Source organism: Mirounga leonina, unplaced genomic scaffold (assembly GCF_011800145.1).
Source record: "Mirounga leonina isolate KUSES-001 unplaced genomic scaffold, KU_Mleo_1.0 Mir_488, whole genome shotgun sequence".
Taxonomy (NCBI): domain Eukaryota; kingdom Metazoa; phylum Chordata; class Mammalia; order Carnivora; family Phocidae; genus Mirounga; species Mirounga leonina.
Window position 1 is genome coordinate 10,199,579 of NW_023270777.1, and position 16,874 is coordinate 10,216,452.

The following is a 16,874-nucleotide window of genomic DNA, read 5'->3' on the forward strand; positions in this document are numbered from 1 at the left end:
GAAGGAGAAACTTTGGATTTCATTATAGTGTTATCTGTGATATAAAAAATCAGAAATAGTATAAATCCTCCAGGCAATCATCACATGTATAAATTTAGAGAACTGCTGTGCGTCCATTGTGTTTAATGATGATGAGGACTGTGGGGCAACAGGGAAAAATGTATATGCTATAAGCTTGTTTAAAAACTAGCCATGATGATGTCTATGAAATAGGCGTATAAGGGAGGAATAAAGGTGAACTTGGAAAAATAAGACCTATTCATACACTGTGGTAGGGGGTCCGTGACTGCTCCTGGGCTGGCGGGAGGGGCCGGTGCAGCCGCCCTGCCCACGCCCTCACTGTCCCCTCTCCTTGCAGCCGGCTCCAGCAGCTCCGGGGGCTCCCTGTGCTCGGCTGGTGGCCGTGTGGCTATGGGCTCCCCACCGGGGCCGGGCTGGGGGGCTTCCCCTCCTGGAGCCGAGGCCGCGCCCAGCCTGAGATACATGTCTTATGGTGCTTCACCCCCCAGCCTGGAGGGGCTCATCACCTTTGAGGCCCCTGAACTGCCAGAGGAGACACTGATGGAGGTGAGAAGAGCCCTGGAGGGTGTTGTAGCCACAGCGGGAGAGCTAAATGCTCTCGAAAGTTCCGACCGGTTTTTTCTTTTCTTTAGCTTGTCTTTTCTATTTGAAAACCATTGCTGACACGTTTTCAGAGTTATGTGGACAGTGACACTCATCCAACAAGCTTTGGTTGATAGGAAGTGACAGAGATTTTTCCTCTGAAGTTTAGTTACTATTGATAGGACTTGGAAAGCATAACCTTGGTCCTAAAACCAGAACTTTTTATTTTCAGTGCTTGCTTTTCTTTATAACATAAAAATGATTACACTTGGGCTTAAAAAGTAATAAAGCATAACGCCAGATGCGTCACTGACTCAGAAATAACCCTCCCAGGCAGATGCTCGTACTCCTAGACCAGCTCCTGTCCTCTGTGGAGCCAGTTCTGCAGGGAAACGCACATCAGAATCATGCCGAACACAGATTCAGAACAGGAGAAGTCATCACTCGATGACTTAAAGACCGTGCCAGTTCAGTTCCCCGGTCTGGCCTCCAGGACGCATGCAGCGGCCTACGTGGTGTCCTCACCGCTGATTACAGTGCTGACTTAGCCTCCATTTCCAATTAAAATGATCAGTTCTCCAGACCAAGAGAACAGATGCTCTCTCCATGCTGAACCTGTAGCATTTCTATTTTGTGTGAATGAGAACTAGGTATTTCACAGAAAAGGTATAAAATGGTGCCTGCAAAATGTATCAGTGATTTTATAGTAGATTTAGTAGTAATCTTGAACATATGTGTGACCTAATGCTAAAATTGGAAAAGCAGTTGTCAGAGTTTTTTTCAGTCTCCATCAGATTAGACGCAAATTGTTTTCCAATACATTTTCCAGTGTATTAGAATATATAGTCCAGTACGCTGTCAGACCTTCACAAGCTAATTGGTTTATTCTCCTTTCTCTAGGAAAATGATTCTCATCCTTTTTTTAGTCGTAAAAGGAGAATGAGAAGCTTAGTCTTATTTGAGATTTCAGGAAACGTTTATAGCTAAAAACACATCTCAAAACAACATTAATTTTAGACTACCCATTTTTAATGCATGCTACTATGTCTGCCTATACTCCCCTCATTAACTAACTGAGCAGCTCACAGAAATTTAGAGCTTTGGTATTAGGAATCCCTGTGAACTGAAAACCCAGCAGAAATTAAAATAAAGCATCCCTGAAACTATAAGACAGTAGAATCTGCAAAACTATCAAGAAGTGTGGTTTAATGTGCAGCATATCCTTATAATCCTGATAATTTATTTTGTCATGTATATTGATTTAATTGTTTGGTTTTGTTGTTTTTTCTAGTAAAAGCACAGTGACCTCATATCTTTGAAACTTCATTTTGTGGCCACTCTCATCCATACACACAAACACACGCACACATCCACATTTTGTTTCACCTGTGTTTATTTTCTTACTAGTTTTCTAGAATTTAAAAATCTTAGTCTGTTCTGCTCATTCTGATATTCCTAAGTATAGAAACACTGTAGCATCGGCCATGGTTTATATACAGAGACAAGTATCCACCTCTTCTTAGCTGCAATTTTATAAGACAAATTGGCTTTGCCACAGCGAGAACACACGGACACCTTACGCCACCTCAACATGATGCTGATGTTCACGGAGTGCGTGCTGGACCTGACAGCCGTGCGGGGGGGTCACCCGGAGCTGTGCACATCCGCTGTCTCCTTGTACCAGATCCAGGAGAGTGTGGTCGTGGACCAGATCAGCCAGCTGAGCAAAGACTGGGGGTACGTGCCCCCTTTGTCATTCACTTCCAGATTCTCCGTGCTTTCTGTAAATTCGTGTCTGAGATGGAGGGCCTGTCACACACCAGCGATCATATCTCCTTATGAAAAGCTTCACGGGAGCTCTTAGTTATGTTACTGTGCTAGATTTCACTTGTGAGCCAGGACTTGAAGATCCTGCAACCTTAGCATTGCCTTTTCCTTGTAACTGATACTGTTGAAGATATTTGATGATGAAGAGATTGTATTGGTTTTTGAGTCTACCTGTTGTATTCAAAGTGAACTGTTTTCCTTCAGGAGTTATTTGTGCGCTAAAAATGTCAAGGAGAATGGCATTCCTCTAGAAATGCTATCTGAATGGTGACCCTATGCGTGGAGAGTGGAGTCTGGCGTGTTGGCTCCCAGGATAACACTCTGCTGTCTTCCTTCTGGGTGCAGGCGGGTGGAGCAGCTGGTGTTATACATGAAAGCAGCCCAGCTCTTGGCAGCCTCTCTGCATCTCGCCAAAGCCCAGATCAAGTCCGGGAAGCTGAGCCCGTCCACGGCTGTGAAACAAGGTATGGGGGCAGTGTGACCACTGGACGCCCATGCCCTCACGCCGCCCCTTTCCCCATCACACCGAGAGAGAGTTTGATGAGGAATCCTGTGTTATTAACTATTCTTAGATGGGCAAAGATGCTGACTTCTCTGGGTTTTGTTTTTGCCATTTAATTGATAGAACAGTCAGAAGCGCTTTATTCTCAACTTTTTCTTAACTGGAAAAGAACCCATGAAAGAATCTGATTTCCGGTCTTTTTTCCCTCAAGGATCATTTAGTGCCACTTTACTTAAATCAGCGGAAAAGGTGCATGTTACTGTGACTCTGTTTTTATTTTGGGAGGAAAATTAAAATTAGTTCTCATCTCAACTTCTTTTCAGTTGTCAAAAATCTGAATGAACGATACAAATTCTGCATCACCATGTGCAAGAAACTTACAGAAAAGCTGAATCGCTTCTTCTCTGACAAACAGAGATTTATTGATGAAATCAACAGCGTGACCGCAGAGAAACTCATCTATAACTGTGCTGTAGAAATGGTAACCCTTTCTGAGGTTGAATATTATATAAGAGTATCTTTTGAGTTGAATACCTACTTGATACTTTCCTTTTTAAATTTTTTTTTAAATTTTTTATTTATTTATTTATTTTTAAAGATTTTATTTATTTATTTGACAGAGAGAGAGATAGTGAGAGCAGGAACGCAAGCAGGGGGAGCGGGAGAGGGAGAAGCAGGCTTCCTGCTGAGCAGGGAGTCCGATGTGGGACTCGATCCCAGGACCCTGGGATCATGACCTGAGCTGAAGGCAGACGCTTAACGACTGAGCCACCCAGGCACCCCTTTTTTTATTTTTTAAAAAGATTTATTTATCTGAGCGAGAGAGCACTAGTGGGAGGGGCAGAGAGTATCAAGCAGACTCTGTGCTGAGCACAGAACCCAACGCAGGACTCGATCTCATGACCCTGAGGTCAGAGCCTGAGCCAAAACCAAGAGTCAGAAGCTAAACCGACTGCACCACCCAGGCGCCCTTTGACGTTCTCCTTTTAAAAAGAGTTTCTGCCCTTAACCATTCCCAAGTCCCAAACATTGTGACTCCCTCTTACGAAAGGAGTAATTGGATGTCATTAGCACAAGGAACACATTAGGTAACATTGACTACCACACTTGGTGACATTTCCTTGTACCTCTTAAAATGGCTAACATTAGGACTGTCTAATCTTTTTTTTTTTTTTTTAAAGATTTTATTTATTATTTGACAGAGAGAGAATGAGAGAGAGCACATGAGAGGGGGGAGGGGCAGAGGGAGAAGCAGACTCCCTGCCGAGCAGGGAGCCCAATGCGGGACTCGATCCCGGGATTCCGGGATCATGACCTGAGCCGAGGGCAGTCGCTTAACCGACTGAGCCATCCAGGCGCCCAGGACTGTCTAATCTTTTTATACTTTGCATCTAAGAGCCTTGGCTGGATCTGCATTTTCTGCATTTTCTACTATTTAAGAAATTTTGGCATAATAAAACATTAGAAGAAATACTGCTGTGTTAACCAACCCACATGCCCAGACTCTGCTTACTGACCTTACTTAAGCATAGACACAAAGTAAAATCTGCTTTTCCAACTGTGTAGCTATACTTCTGGAAATCACTTGTTTCTGTCTCATGAGGGGAAAACTGCTCTGAAGTAGAGGTGAAATTAGGGACTGTTAAAGAAGTGGTTAAGTGGGGAAAAAATTAGTGACCAATGTTATTTTTGCCACCTTAACATAATAAATCTCCTTCTCCCCTGCCAAATTTGTCCGCTTTGAATTGTTCTGTTATACTGCCCTTGGTCTCAGTCTGAAAGCCATTATCAAAAGTCATGGGAAAATAACTGTAGAATATAAACTGTTGACAAGAATAATAGACAGTATTTTGCTCTAAACTATTGCTATGAATAATATGCATTCTATCACTCTATACTGAATTAACGCTTCGTATGATGAATTATTTTTAGAAGTTTGTGCCAGGAAGAATGTCCTCTCCAAAGGAGTTATGGTGTTCTGTTCTTTTGTGATAATAAGAGCAGTATTGACTTTGCCCGGGCTGCATAGCCAGCTTACTGTTATTAGCACTACGTTTAGTTATTTCTTTTTCCTTTTCAGAATGGACCTTCTGTACCCATTTTGTTTGTTTTATTGTTAAGTGGCTTTAAAGTATTGTTTGGAAGAAACAGATGATATTGACAAATACATTAGGATACTGGGTTACTGACAGTCCTGGTATTTAATGATTTAAAGAGAATGTTCAAAAACAAAATTCAACCAAGTAAAATTGAAGATCTAATTGGCTTTGTTAAATGACTTATGAATCAGGCAGCATCCCATCTAGCAAGTAGAAGGGAGCTCTGCTTAGCTAAATAAAACAAAGGTTTTTAAAAGGGAGAGAGGGCCATAAAAAAGAAGAAAGGAGGGCGCCTGGGTGGCTCAGTTGCTTAAACGACTGCCTTCGGCTCAGGTCATGATCCTGGAGTCCCTGAATCAAGTCCCACATCGGGCTCCCTGCTCGGCAGGGAGTCTGCTTCTCCCTCTGACCCTCCCAACCCCCCCCCCCCCATGTGCTCTCTCCCCCTCAAATAAAAAAAAAAAAATCTTAAAAAAAAAAAAAAAAAGAAGAAGAAAGGAATTTATTAGCCAGAAATGCATTGTTCAGGCAAAGTTGCCCTCCTATGGGGGAGCAGAAGGGGTCTGTCGACCAGGAAATGCCATGTTGACTAGTTAAAAGTTACATTCCTGAGGGACTGAAACTGCAGTTAGGTTGGGTATTAAGTCTTGGTTTACTGACTTGCCCTAAGTGATGCCATTTGGGGCCTCATTTCAGAATACTGTTGGGAAAACTTCTCAAATACCACCTGTGAATACTACTGCTGTCCCATCTTTCCAGAAAACCCCTACCCACCTTTTCCATCACCTGGCGGGCTCCCTGCTCCTTCTCCAGGCTCAACCTAAACATCACTTCCTGGAGGCTTTCCCTAATCTTCTCTTCCATAGTTGGCTTAGATGCACCCAGTATATATTCTGTACCATTCCAGGGCTTCCTCCTCTAATACCGCGTATCCCTTGGAATTAGAATGCCATATTTTCCAGACCTGTACGTCCCTCTGGATGGTGCGCTCTCCTTCACCTTGTGCGCAGTGCTAACAGATGACTTTTAGCACCATTTAATTATCTTATTATAACAAAATCTACTTTAATGAAATGGTCAAGTTGCCCTAGTATGAAAGTGTATGTTTAAAATAAACTTTTTAGTGTCGTCCTAGAAGAGCCACTTTAGAAGTGTAAGTTTTATGAGTCCTGCATCTGAGTCCAAGATCACATTTGAAAGCAGAGTAACTCTCATCAAGAAGCTCCTGTTTTATTTTGCCCATCTGATGAATCTTTGAGTTTTATATAGTTTGGTAGATTATATCATTTTGTCAAAATGTGTTAATTTTAGAAAGATTGCAATAAAATCTGCATTGCCCAAATGGATTCATATTTTCTTGGAAAAGTTAAGACTCTCTTCGTTTCTGCTGACTTGGCTTCAGGTTCAGTCCGCAGCCCTGGATGAGATGTTTCAGCAGACGGAAGATATTGTTTATCGCTATCATAAGGCAGCCCTTCTTCTGGAAGGCCTAACTAAGATTCTCCAGGACCCTGCCGATATCGAAAATGTGCATAAATGTAAGTTGACTTAGAAATCAGTGTGTTTATCGATGACAACGGAGTTGTCTCCCTCAGTTGCAGCAGGAAGAGCAAGCAGTTGGGCATCGTACTGCCTGGGTTTGGGTCTTGGCTTTGGGCAAATCACCTGCCTTTTCTGTGGTCTGTTTTTTCTTCCAAAAGATGAGAGAGTTTGAGGATTGGAGATAATGCACATGAAGTCCTGGTGGCTTTTGATTTTTACAGTGCAGTACTGTGCTGTCAGATGTGTGTTTGTGCATTGGTTTTATTGTTAAATAATAATAAATGCAGGTATTTTAAGCCTCGCGAGCTTATTAGTGACCAGAGAATATTACGAAGACTCTCTGACGACTCTACGATAGATCTGGAATAGACAGCAGAGTGGAGATTGATAGGCTGCCAGGATGATGATATCATTCACCATATAGATGCACTGGTGTTTGAGGAGGAGGTGGTGGACCCTTTGGAGTATACGTGCTCACACCACATTTTGAAGAGCCTCAAGGGGATGACAGTTCTAAAATGATTTGCAGTTGTGAGAAAGCTAGCTGTTAAGATCTAAGTGTCCTTTTTTTTTTTTTTTAAGATTTTATTTATTTATTTGACAGAGACACAGTGAGAGAGGGAACACAAATGGGAGTGGGAGTGGGAGAGGGAGAAGCAGGCTTCCCGTGGAGCAGGGAGCCTGATGCGGGGCTCGATCCCAGGACCCTGGGATCATGACCTGAGCTGAAGGCAGACGCCTAACGACTGAGCCACCCAGGTGCCCTAAGATCTAAGTGTCCTTTATCTTACGTGTTAGGTTTTGCCACTGTGCATCACTGAGCTGGAAATTACATCTCAACAATTATCAGGCAGAAAGGAGAAAAAATAGAATGGTTAACTTTGGGCCAAAGAAAGTACAGAGACAAGGATGCACGTAGAGAATTAGTGGTGGTGGTTTTTTTTTTTTTTTTATTCTTCTTGCCTTGGTTTTGACAATAGAAATGATTTTCGATATGAATTTATTTTATTTCTAGATAAAACTAGTATTGAAAGAAGACTGTCAGCACTCTGCTGTAGCACCGCGACCCTGTGAGCGGCCGAGGGCTCCTCCCTGGACCAGTGGTGGGACTGAGGAGAGAAGTTTGGTATCATGGCTTGGGTTCTGTTTCCCCATCCCCAGGAAACCCTAGTTTCTCACCTGGTGACTACCAAAGAACAAGCATGACTTCAAAAAGGAAAAACAATCCAAAAACTACATACTTGTAGGAAATCTGCCTTATAGGAGACGTCACCCCTTCCCTTTTCTGTGTAGAAGCAGAAGCAAGAGTATTCCAGTTGGCTCTGTTTGAACTTGGTCAATAAATGTACCTTAGAAATAGAAATATCAGTGCAGTTATTCCTAAGGATAATTAAGAACGAAACAAAGTGAATGGCTCTGTACTCAGTTCACCAGAGCAGTGTGTGAAATTCCACGTGTTTACTGAGGTATAAAAGTAAAAAAAATGGACATCTCATCCGGGCAGTTGGATATCTGGGGTAGGCTTGTCTAAATCTGAGCACGCACCCTTCAACAGCTCAGGAAGATAGAGCTTGAGAACAAGCTGAAAGAAGGCTCTTGGAAGAAATTGTGAAATCTTCTATTTGATCTAATATGGACACATGTTAATCTTCCAAAATCTTTCATATTGCACTAATTTATTAAAACAACTGTGTATTGGATTTTGCAATTTAAAACTAACTGAGGCACAATGGACTTGTTTAAAATATTTTACTTGATTATATTATATACACACACCCTTTCCAGAATTCACACGTAATCTCTAGTGGACTTTTAAATGGTAAAAACTTGTGTTCGTGTGAACCTTTGCATTTTTTTAACCTATCCGTCTGAAGACTGCAGACATACAGATTTTCTCGGTGGTATTTTTGAGTTGCTGGTTGTTTGCTTTTGGTTGTATTTTCCTACTGTGCATGCAGAATGTGCATCAACGCCTGTGGTCTCCAGGTTTACTAAAGGCTCGGTTTATTTGGGCAGTATTAGGAAAAAATACCAATTCGGGATACTCTCAAGAATTTTAATAGGGCCAAAACAAAGTTGGTGACCTAAAGGCTTGTTGGTGATGGGGAGTTTCTACATGAAGTTAGTGAAAAATGAGGATTGTCTTCTCTTAGGAAAACGGGCAGCTCTCTCCAGCCTAATGTGTATTGTTCGTGTTCGTCCTGACCGTTCACCAAACAGCTAGTCACGGGGAACGCGGGCAGGTCACGTCCCTCCAGAAATGGTTCCTGCATTGTGTATGGTTTGGTTTCTTTTACTCACCTGCTTGAATACTTGAATAAACCGTTCTCCAGTTTTAATCCCTTTATTTTTATCCTTTTAGCTAACATAATCCAAACTCTGACAAATTGCACAGAAGCTCTTTGGCATTAATCTAATTTTAAGTGTACTGATAAAGACAGACAAAACCATGGTTTTTCCTTTACTTTGACGAAGTAATGTAATTTTTACCTTATTTATCTGTATGAAATTCCAGCAGTTAATTTGAACATTTATTTATATGATGTTTGTATTTTTAGGTCTTTAATACAGTGTTTCTACCTCTCATTTGTAACTGCATGCATTATTCTCGAAACTAGGTAAAGCTCACGGAATCATTGTGTAATAGCCTTTTTATTCTTGTGTGTACAGATGTATATTAAGGTAAAATAAAACTGAGAAAGTGTTTCTAGGGTAAAGCTGAGTCCATATTACATGGCTTGTCAAGCCAGCTCCTTCCTCGGTGAGTTTGGAGGCTCGGGCGTTAATATCTTCTGCCCTGCCCCAAGATTTCAGATGCTCGGTGACCGTCCCGCAGGCTGCCACGCACGTAGGCTATGCGATGGGGTTCCCGCCCCTCCCTGCAGGGCTTATAAGCACCATTACTAGGAATACTCTGTTGTGTTATCATTTTTTTCAAGCGTCCCAGGCAATTTCATTTATGTTCTCATAGTCCTCACCCACGTGATCTCAGTAGGTCCTCCAAGGAGCTGGGTTCATTCTGGCCCACCTGACCTGTCCTTTTTTTTTTTTTTTTTTTTTTAAACAACACAGGATGAAACAGGTTCACCTCGAGTAAGTGATTGATCTTAAGTCAGGTAACTAGGGAGGTAGGTAAGCCATGCTTTGTGACTCCCAAGTTCTTTCTTCTCCCTCTTGTATAACAAAGGTCCGTCCCGTGGTGGGTGTTGTATGTGAAACCGGGATGTGTGGACGGCAGAGAACAGACTGTAAACTCATGAATAATGGTTCTGATTCTACCCCCATTATCAAGGCCAATTGTTTTCAGAGATTTTTGCCTTGACTATAGCAATAATAAATGCTTTATGTTTCCATGAGTTTTTTTTTTAATTTCTTGTCATTGATTTCACAAGGTAGAAATGGGCCAGTCCGCACGCTCATGGGCTGCCACCCAGATTTGAGCCATCACGCGGAAAGTTAGTGACCGCACGGACGTAAGTAAGGAGAGGAGTCGGTGAATTTGCTAACCGGCTACCCGTGCGGTCAGGATTTGCCCGAACCGCGCCCGGGACCGGACCTCGTGGATCCCGATGCTCCTTCTCCCCGCCCAGAGGACTAGCAGAGTTCCTGAGAGGAGCTTACTCTCAGGGTCGGGCCATCCTCAGTCTCCCCAGAGCGAGGAGGAAGAAGCTGAGTGGAACGTGATCTCTACGGGGCCTTGAGCCCATTTATCCCTGGGGCTGGACCCTTGAATCTTCAGCTGTGGAAGCTCTCGGGACCTGCTCACGCCCCTTCCTGGTCCCCCCAAGCCCTTGTGAGAGTGCGCCTCTGGGAGAGCGTCCAGATGGTCCTTTCCTCACCGGAATCAGAGGGAGCCCCATCAGAAGCCATCCGCCTAGCAGAGCACTGCACTCCTGCGGGGAACGGACAGTGAGCCCCGAAAATCTCAGCTCCTGCACAAGAGGCAAAGCTAAGCAGGTGAAGCGTCCGTGTGAATTCAGGGAGCGGACTCCGGTAGAGGAAGGCACGGAGGCTGAGAGCCTGCTGTCCCTGCAGAGCCTGAGCAGGGCAAGAGCACCCGTGTCTGCGCCCCGCAGGCAGAACTCCCCCGTGGGTGCCCCCCTTGGCCCCAAGAGCTCTCAGCCCAGTGTTTCAAATGCCCTGGAGATCTCTTCGTTGTTCAGAGCGGTCCCTTTCAACAGCCGCCAGGGTGCCTCCTGGGAGGGCGTCTGAGCCCAGGAGGCTGCAGAGGTGACTCCGCACTGGGGCTCCCCGAAGTCTGCACTCAGGGGAGGCCGCCCGGCGCCCTCCTGCTCTGGGACGGTCCTGCGCTTTGGGAGTTGGCTTTAGTCCCTAGGAGAGGCCGGCTGGGCACTTGTTTGAAGACTGCTCTCTCCCTCCTGGGGCGTGGCTGTCCCCTGGCCGTTTGTCCTTGGGCTCCTGCCCCAGTGCCTGTGTACTTGCCAGTGGGGGAAAGGGCCCAGCGCTCAGGGAGTCGCAGGGAGGCTGAAACAAGTTCCTGAGCAGAAGTGGGAGCAGCCCTCAGGGACGCCTGCCGTTAGGGTGAGTGCTGGTTCTCCACAGCCCCTCGCGGGTTCCTTTTGGGGAGGGGTGTGTTTGTTCGGGGCAAGGCCTGGAGTTAGGGCTCCAGGAGCCACACTGGCTCCAGCTGGACAACTTCTGAAAGGATACAGCTCCTTCCCCAGCTGACCCACGGGAACCTGCGTTCAGACATCCTTTATTTACCCTTGTGGCCCAATGTGGCAGTTTTAAGAAGTGTCTGTATCAATCTACTATTTATTACTTTGATTCTCATACCAACCCTTGCCTCATTTTACAGATGGAAAAACAGACTTGGGGAGTAATCCCCCCCACACACACACACCAAGAGAAAAGCCCCACAGCTGGGTAGGGGCTGGGCTGCCGGGCTAGGGGGTGGGGAGCCTGCATGCAGAGAACTCTCCTCTCTGTGCCATGTGCCTAGCGCCCCAAACCTGCTCACCGCCACGTCCTTGTAACACCTTTCTGGTGATGTCCAGGAGGAGGGGGAAAGGCAGGCTTCTGTGTCATTTGGACGCATCTTCTGCGTAGCAGGAGGCCGCAGATTTCAAGAAGCAGGGGAGTCCGCAGCTCTGTGCAGTCCCTCTTGGGCCTGGAGCTGGAGCCGAGAGCAGTAGGTTTCAGAAACCACCCCCCTCGAAACTTCCAGCGAGAGGGTTTCAATGGCATATTAATAAACTCGAGCGTTTGGTGGACCTGCTCAGCAGTTTCCTTGTTTGTGTCCACGTGTGTCAGTGATAATGAACAGCAGGGAATTGGTCCCATCCCAGGTGAGAGGAGCCTCAATCCCAGGCTTGCCCAGGGGACCCCCCTCCCACCGGCTTGCCCCAGGAACTGCTTAGTCTCCCCCTGCCTTGGCCTCACACCCTCAGCGTGGCCCTGTCCGGTGTGCGGTTCACACGGCGCCAGCCCCTCGGGGCACCCGGAGGAGCGCAGGGAGGTTAGGGTGGGGGAAAGGCTAATGGAAAATAAGGACATTCCCTTGGTCCCCCTGGAGCCTGTCAGGGGGAGCAGCGGAATAAATGAGCCCCAGGCATGGAGGGCCAAGCACTCCACCGATGTTCCGAGTCACCCAGCTCAGAAGAGGGAAGCAGATCCAAGAGGCCTTGGTGTCCTCTTCCCTGGATGTGTGTTCAAGAGACCAGGTGTTCGCGAGCCTTCTGCACAGGACCAAACAGTAAGGATTTCAGGTTTTCAGGGCTATAGGGTCTCTGCTGCACCTACTCAGCCCTGCCGTCCTACGCCAAATAGCAGCCCCAGACAATACACAAATGGACACAGCTCTGTTCCCATAAACCTTTATATACAGACGTTGAACTTCTCATCTCGTGGAGTTTTCATGTGTCACATAATTTTTTTTTTTTTAATCTTTTCTATCCATCTAAAAATGTAAAAACAAAACAAAACAAACTCCACTTTTAGCGTATAGGCCTGGGTGCGCAGGTGGTAGTTTGCTGGCCACGGGCGTATCGATTAACAGCAGAGGCAGGTACCCCAGATGCAAATGATGATGAGCGAGACACGTCCGTGGTGCCCACTGAAGGATGAGCTCTCCTTGCGTGTCCGTGGTGTCCGGTGGGCCCAGTTAACACGGATGTGAGCTCATCCCAGCGGGTCGGAAGCCGAGCCCGGGTGACACCCACCTCTGCTTTAAAACAATTCACGAAGCTGTCAGTAAATATACAGAAGGCACGATTTTTGCATAATTCTTAGTTTTGGAACATTTTGGGGGAGCGATTTTTTTTTCTTGGTTCTTCCACAAACAGTGTTCTATACTTCTTAGTCTTGCGGGGTGGCCTTGGGCGAGTCACTTCACCTTCCCGAGCCTGCAAATGAGTACCTGCTGAAATGGTTTTTGTGGGGAAAATGCCCTTTGCACCGTGACTGGCACTTAGCAAGGGTTCAATAAATGGTGGTAGTTTTGCTTTTCATACTAAAACTATGCAACGCCGTGCTCTCTTGGGCTGGGCTGGATGCCCTGTTCCTAGAAACAGCTGCTTGGAGTTGTTCTAACTGCTAAAGTTAGCATCCACGCGTGGACACAGGCCAGGGAGCCTGTCCTTGGGCCCCTGCCCCCTCTCAGCATGGCCGATCTTCCACAAACATTTTAGCTCTATTTTCTTGACAGGTTTAAAATATGAAATAAATGTATTGTGTGTCTGTAAATTAAAACGGTTCCCTCTGAAATCGTGCGTCCTGTCCCCGGCCGACAGTGGGTGCCCACCCACAGGAATTAGGTGTCCTGGATACCCATGGGACCCTGGGATGGGTCTGGGTTCCTCACTGCACCCTAAGAGAGAGGACCAAGTACCTGCAGTGTCGGGGGGAGGAGGGGAAGGGAGGCCTGGTAGATGGGAGCAGACAGTAAGGGAAGGCCTTGCCAAGGGGTCACTGTCATGGACCCCTTTTGAGAGTCCAAGGGAAGTCTCAGAGAAGTGCACAAGCTCAGAAGGACAAAGCTCAGAGAACTCCCTTGGTGCTCTCCAGAAGCCCAGCTCCCTCCCTAAGGGAGGCAGTGAGGTGAGTCCTCAGCAGCCCCCCTCTCCCCGGGGAAACTCTTGCCCCAAAGATTCTCTCAACCCCCTCCTGGCACGTGGCTGGTGCTCTGTGGCTCAGGGAGCCTCACTTGTATGTGTAGGTTTGCTTGATGTTTAGCTGGGGCATCGAGGATGATTTGGCTGCCTGGCCGTCATCTTCCGGCAGGCTAGCCCAGCCTCGTGGATGCCACGGCATCCCGTGGACATAAGGTGAGTCGCAGGGCTGTTGCACCCTTCTAGGCCCTGCTGAGCCCTGTTTGCTAATGTCCCATTGGCCAAGTCCAGATTCAAGGGCTGGAGAAATAGACTCCCCGTCCTGGGAAGTATGGCAATGACAATGCAAAACCACCCACACACAGGGATGGGAAGAATTCCTGTGGTCATTGTCACCATCTACCATAAGCAGGAACGACTGGCCAACTGAAGCAAAAAGGAATTTGGAGAAAAAAAAGAAAGAAAATGGTTCTGTCTGATTGGTGCAACCGGATTACATGCAAGACCCTGTTTGCAGGGTGGGCAGAGGCCTCAGGTAGCATGCCTGGTCGTCTTTGTATGCAGGGAGAAGAGGTCAGAGGTCAGGACACATGCAAACACATGGGCAGTGGTGAATGGCTTGGCTGCGTGGTTGAGGGTCTAGAAGAAGCAAGACTGAAAAATTGGGAGTTGGGACCTGGGGAAGGGGCCGGTGGATGACCTAGGAAGTGGGCACAAAGTGTTGTACTTTGTGTCAATGGTCACCAGAGGGGGCACTAAGCAAACCAAGTGGACAGGATGACTGGTCCTGTGGAGTCCACCAGCCTCTGTCCTTGGTCCCCCCGGTGCTTGCACTATGAGCCCACCGCAAGCCGGCCATGGGGACAGAGTTAGGGGCGATCTGTGGGCCCAGCCAGCTATATTCACTAACGCCCAGCCTGCCCGCAGAGGAGGCCAAGGCTGACCTCATTGTGCTACTCTCTCTTGAGACCAGCCAGGCTGGTCCTGATGCCTTTCATAACGGCTGGTCCTCAGAAGGCCCCGTAGAAGCCAGCAGCAAGGATCGAGGGGTCACACACTCAGCAACACATGGTTGCATTGGCTCTCTTTCTTCCCTGTCTCACTCAGGCTCCCCTGGAACCACAAACCCCGGGGTGAAGTCCCTGCGGGCAAGATGACCCTTTATCTCCCGCTTTTTCAGGTACCCAGGCCAGCACAGTGCTTTGAGCACCCCCGAAGATGGAGGGCCAAGGGCTGCTCACAAGTCCCTCCAGTGGGACCTGTGGGGGAACTTGTATACGTAACTTCCGAAGCTTGGGGGACATTCTAGGAGGGTGTAGGACCAGGAATGTTGTAGAACTTGCCCCCAGGAAGAACTAGCTCCACAGACCAGCTGGGAAAGAAGAGTGGGTTTTCGGGAGCACAGCATGAGACCCACCAGTCCACTGTGATGAGTGAGTCGCCTACTGGAAGAAGGGTCGGTGGGAGTGCGAGAAACCAGAGCCCCCCCACCCCTCCACTGCGGGTGGGAACGTAACATGGAGCAACCACTATGGGAAACAGTATGGCGGGTCCTCAAGAAATTAAATGTAGAATTACCATAGAATCCAGCCATTCCACTTCTGGGTATAGCCCCCCAAGAATTGAAAGCAGAGACGCGAGCAGATCCTTGTGGGCCCACGTTCACAGCAGCATTATTCACAAAAGCTAAAACATTGGATGCACCCCAAGTGTCTATCAGTGGATGAATGCATAAAATGCGGTCTCTGTATCATTCAGTCTTAAAAAGCAAGGAAATTCTGGCACATTCTCCAACATGGATGCACCGTGAGCACATCTCATCATGCTGGGTGGAAGAAGCCAGTCACAGAAGGACAAATGCTATGTCATTCCACTTGTATGAGGTACCCAGAGTCGTCAAATTCGCCGAAACAGAAGGGAAGGATGGTGGTTGCCAGGGGCTGGGGAGTCGGTGCCGGATGGGGACAGAGTTTCAGTTTCGCAAGATGAGTTCTGGAGGGTGGAGGGGGGCGGCGAGAACGAAACTTATCTTTTCTTATGGTCCTAGTTTCCACAGTAAAAATAAATAAAAGTCCAAAGTCAGCTTGTGACAGGGGGAGGCAAAGACGGAGCGGAAGGAAGGCGGTGAGGTCCAAGAACAGACAGGCCCTGGGGCTGAGCCAGAGCCCCACGCAGGGGCGCCCTCCGTGGCCGAGGGTCTTGGAAATGGGACTGCTGGGAAGGGGAGAGGGCTGGGATTTGTGAGGGACAAAAGCACTGACCTGGTCTGGAACCCACCACAGGGGTCCGGAGGAGTCCTGCCCACTCCTGGAGCCCGAGGTCAGGGACTCAAGAGGAAAAACTGCCCCCCCCGGAGGGAGGGGGCCGTAGGGGCCCCATTCTTTGTCCCGAGGAGCAACCCGGATTTCCAGTTCAGCCAGGGAGGGAGGAGCGGGGCTGTGCTTTCCAGAAGGTCCAGGGGAGGGGTTTGGGCGGATGGGGGGTGGGGGCTGGTGGGGCTGAGCAGGTGGGGCGACGGTATGTGGGGGCGGAGGAGCGGGGGCACGAATAGTGTCCATGATGGGCTTTGTACAAGAGCAGCTCAAGTGGTGTGAGTCTTAACTTTTCATGGTAAGAGGGTCTCAGAGCAAAGGCTGCTATGAGAGGTGGGTGGAGAGCAAGGGAGGAAGAGACGAAAGCTAGTCCTTCCACAGGGGTGCCAGGGGTCCCGGCCCCAGGCCTGAAGCTGGTCCCTACATCTCTCCCCAGATGGGACTGCCACAGGGGCCACCTGGGCCCCTCCCAGCTGGGGGAAGCACTGTCCTCTTTTTTGTCTTGAGGTGGTTTGCTTTGCGTTGTCCTTGGCAACACGTGTCCTTCTAAACGTTCGGTGGCTCCCCATTGCATACAGCCCTGCCTAGCTCACCGAACTGCTCTGGGCTCCCTGAACAGACTAGGTCAGGGCTGCCTTGCCCCAGACTTCGTCCCGTGGAAAGCCCTCACTGTCCAGAGCCCCTTCCCTGCCGCCCCACTCCACCCCCAGCCTGAGCTTGTGCCTTCTCCTGCCCTGGCCCTGGCCCCAGGGCCCTCAGCTTCCCCTCCCCCGGGATTCCTCTCCCCATTGCCTTTCAGTGGGGGCTTATTGAGAATGGGCACATAGTGGGGGCTTGTCGAGACTGGGCACATAGTGGGGGCTTGTCGAGACTGGGCACATAGTGGGGGCTTGTTGAGAACGGGCACATAGTGGGAGCT

At 48.0% G+C, this 16,874-nt stretch overlaps 1 protein-coding gene across 1 annotated transcript in view; it reads left to right on the top strand.

Moving 5' to 3' along the window:
• ULK2 (unc-51 like autophagy activating kinase 2) overlaps window positions 1–9,929 on the top strand; it is an 81,178-nt gene extending 71,249 nt beyond the window's left edge. The window contains exons 22-27 of the mRNA XM_034989693.1: window positions 359–567; window positions 2,162–2,340; window positions 2,776–2,894; window positions 3,256–3,413; window positions 6,434–6,569; window positions 7,589–9,929. Of these exons, the coding sequence (XP_034845584.1) occupies window positions 359–567; window positions 2,162–2,340; window positions 2,776–2,894; window positions 3,256–3,413; window positions 6,434–6,569; window positions 7,589–7,647 (860 nt within the window). The 3' untranslated portion in view covers window positions 7,648–9,929. The remainder of the gene's footprint in view (window positions 1–358; window positions 568–2,161; window positions 2,341–2,775; window positions 2,895–3,255; window positions 3,414–6,433; window positions 6,570–7,588) is intronic.
• The last annotated feature ends 6,945 nt before the right edge of the window (window positions 9,930–16,874 follow it).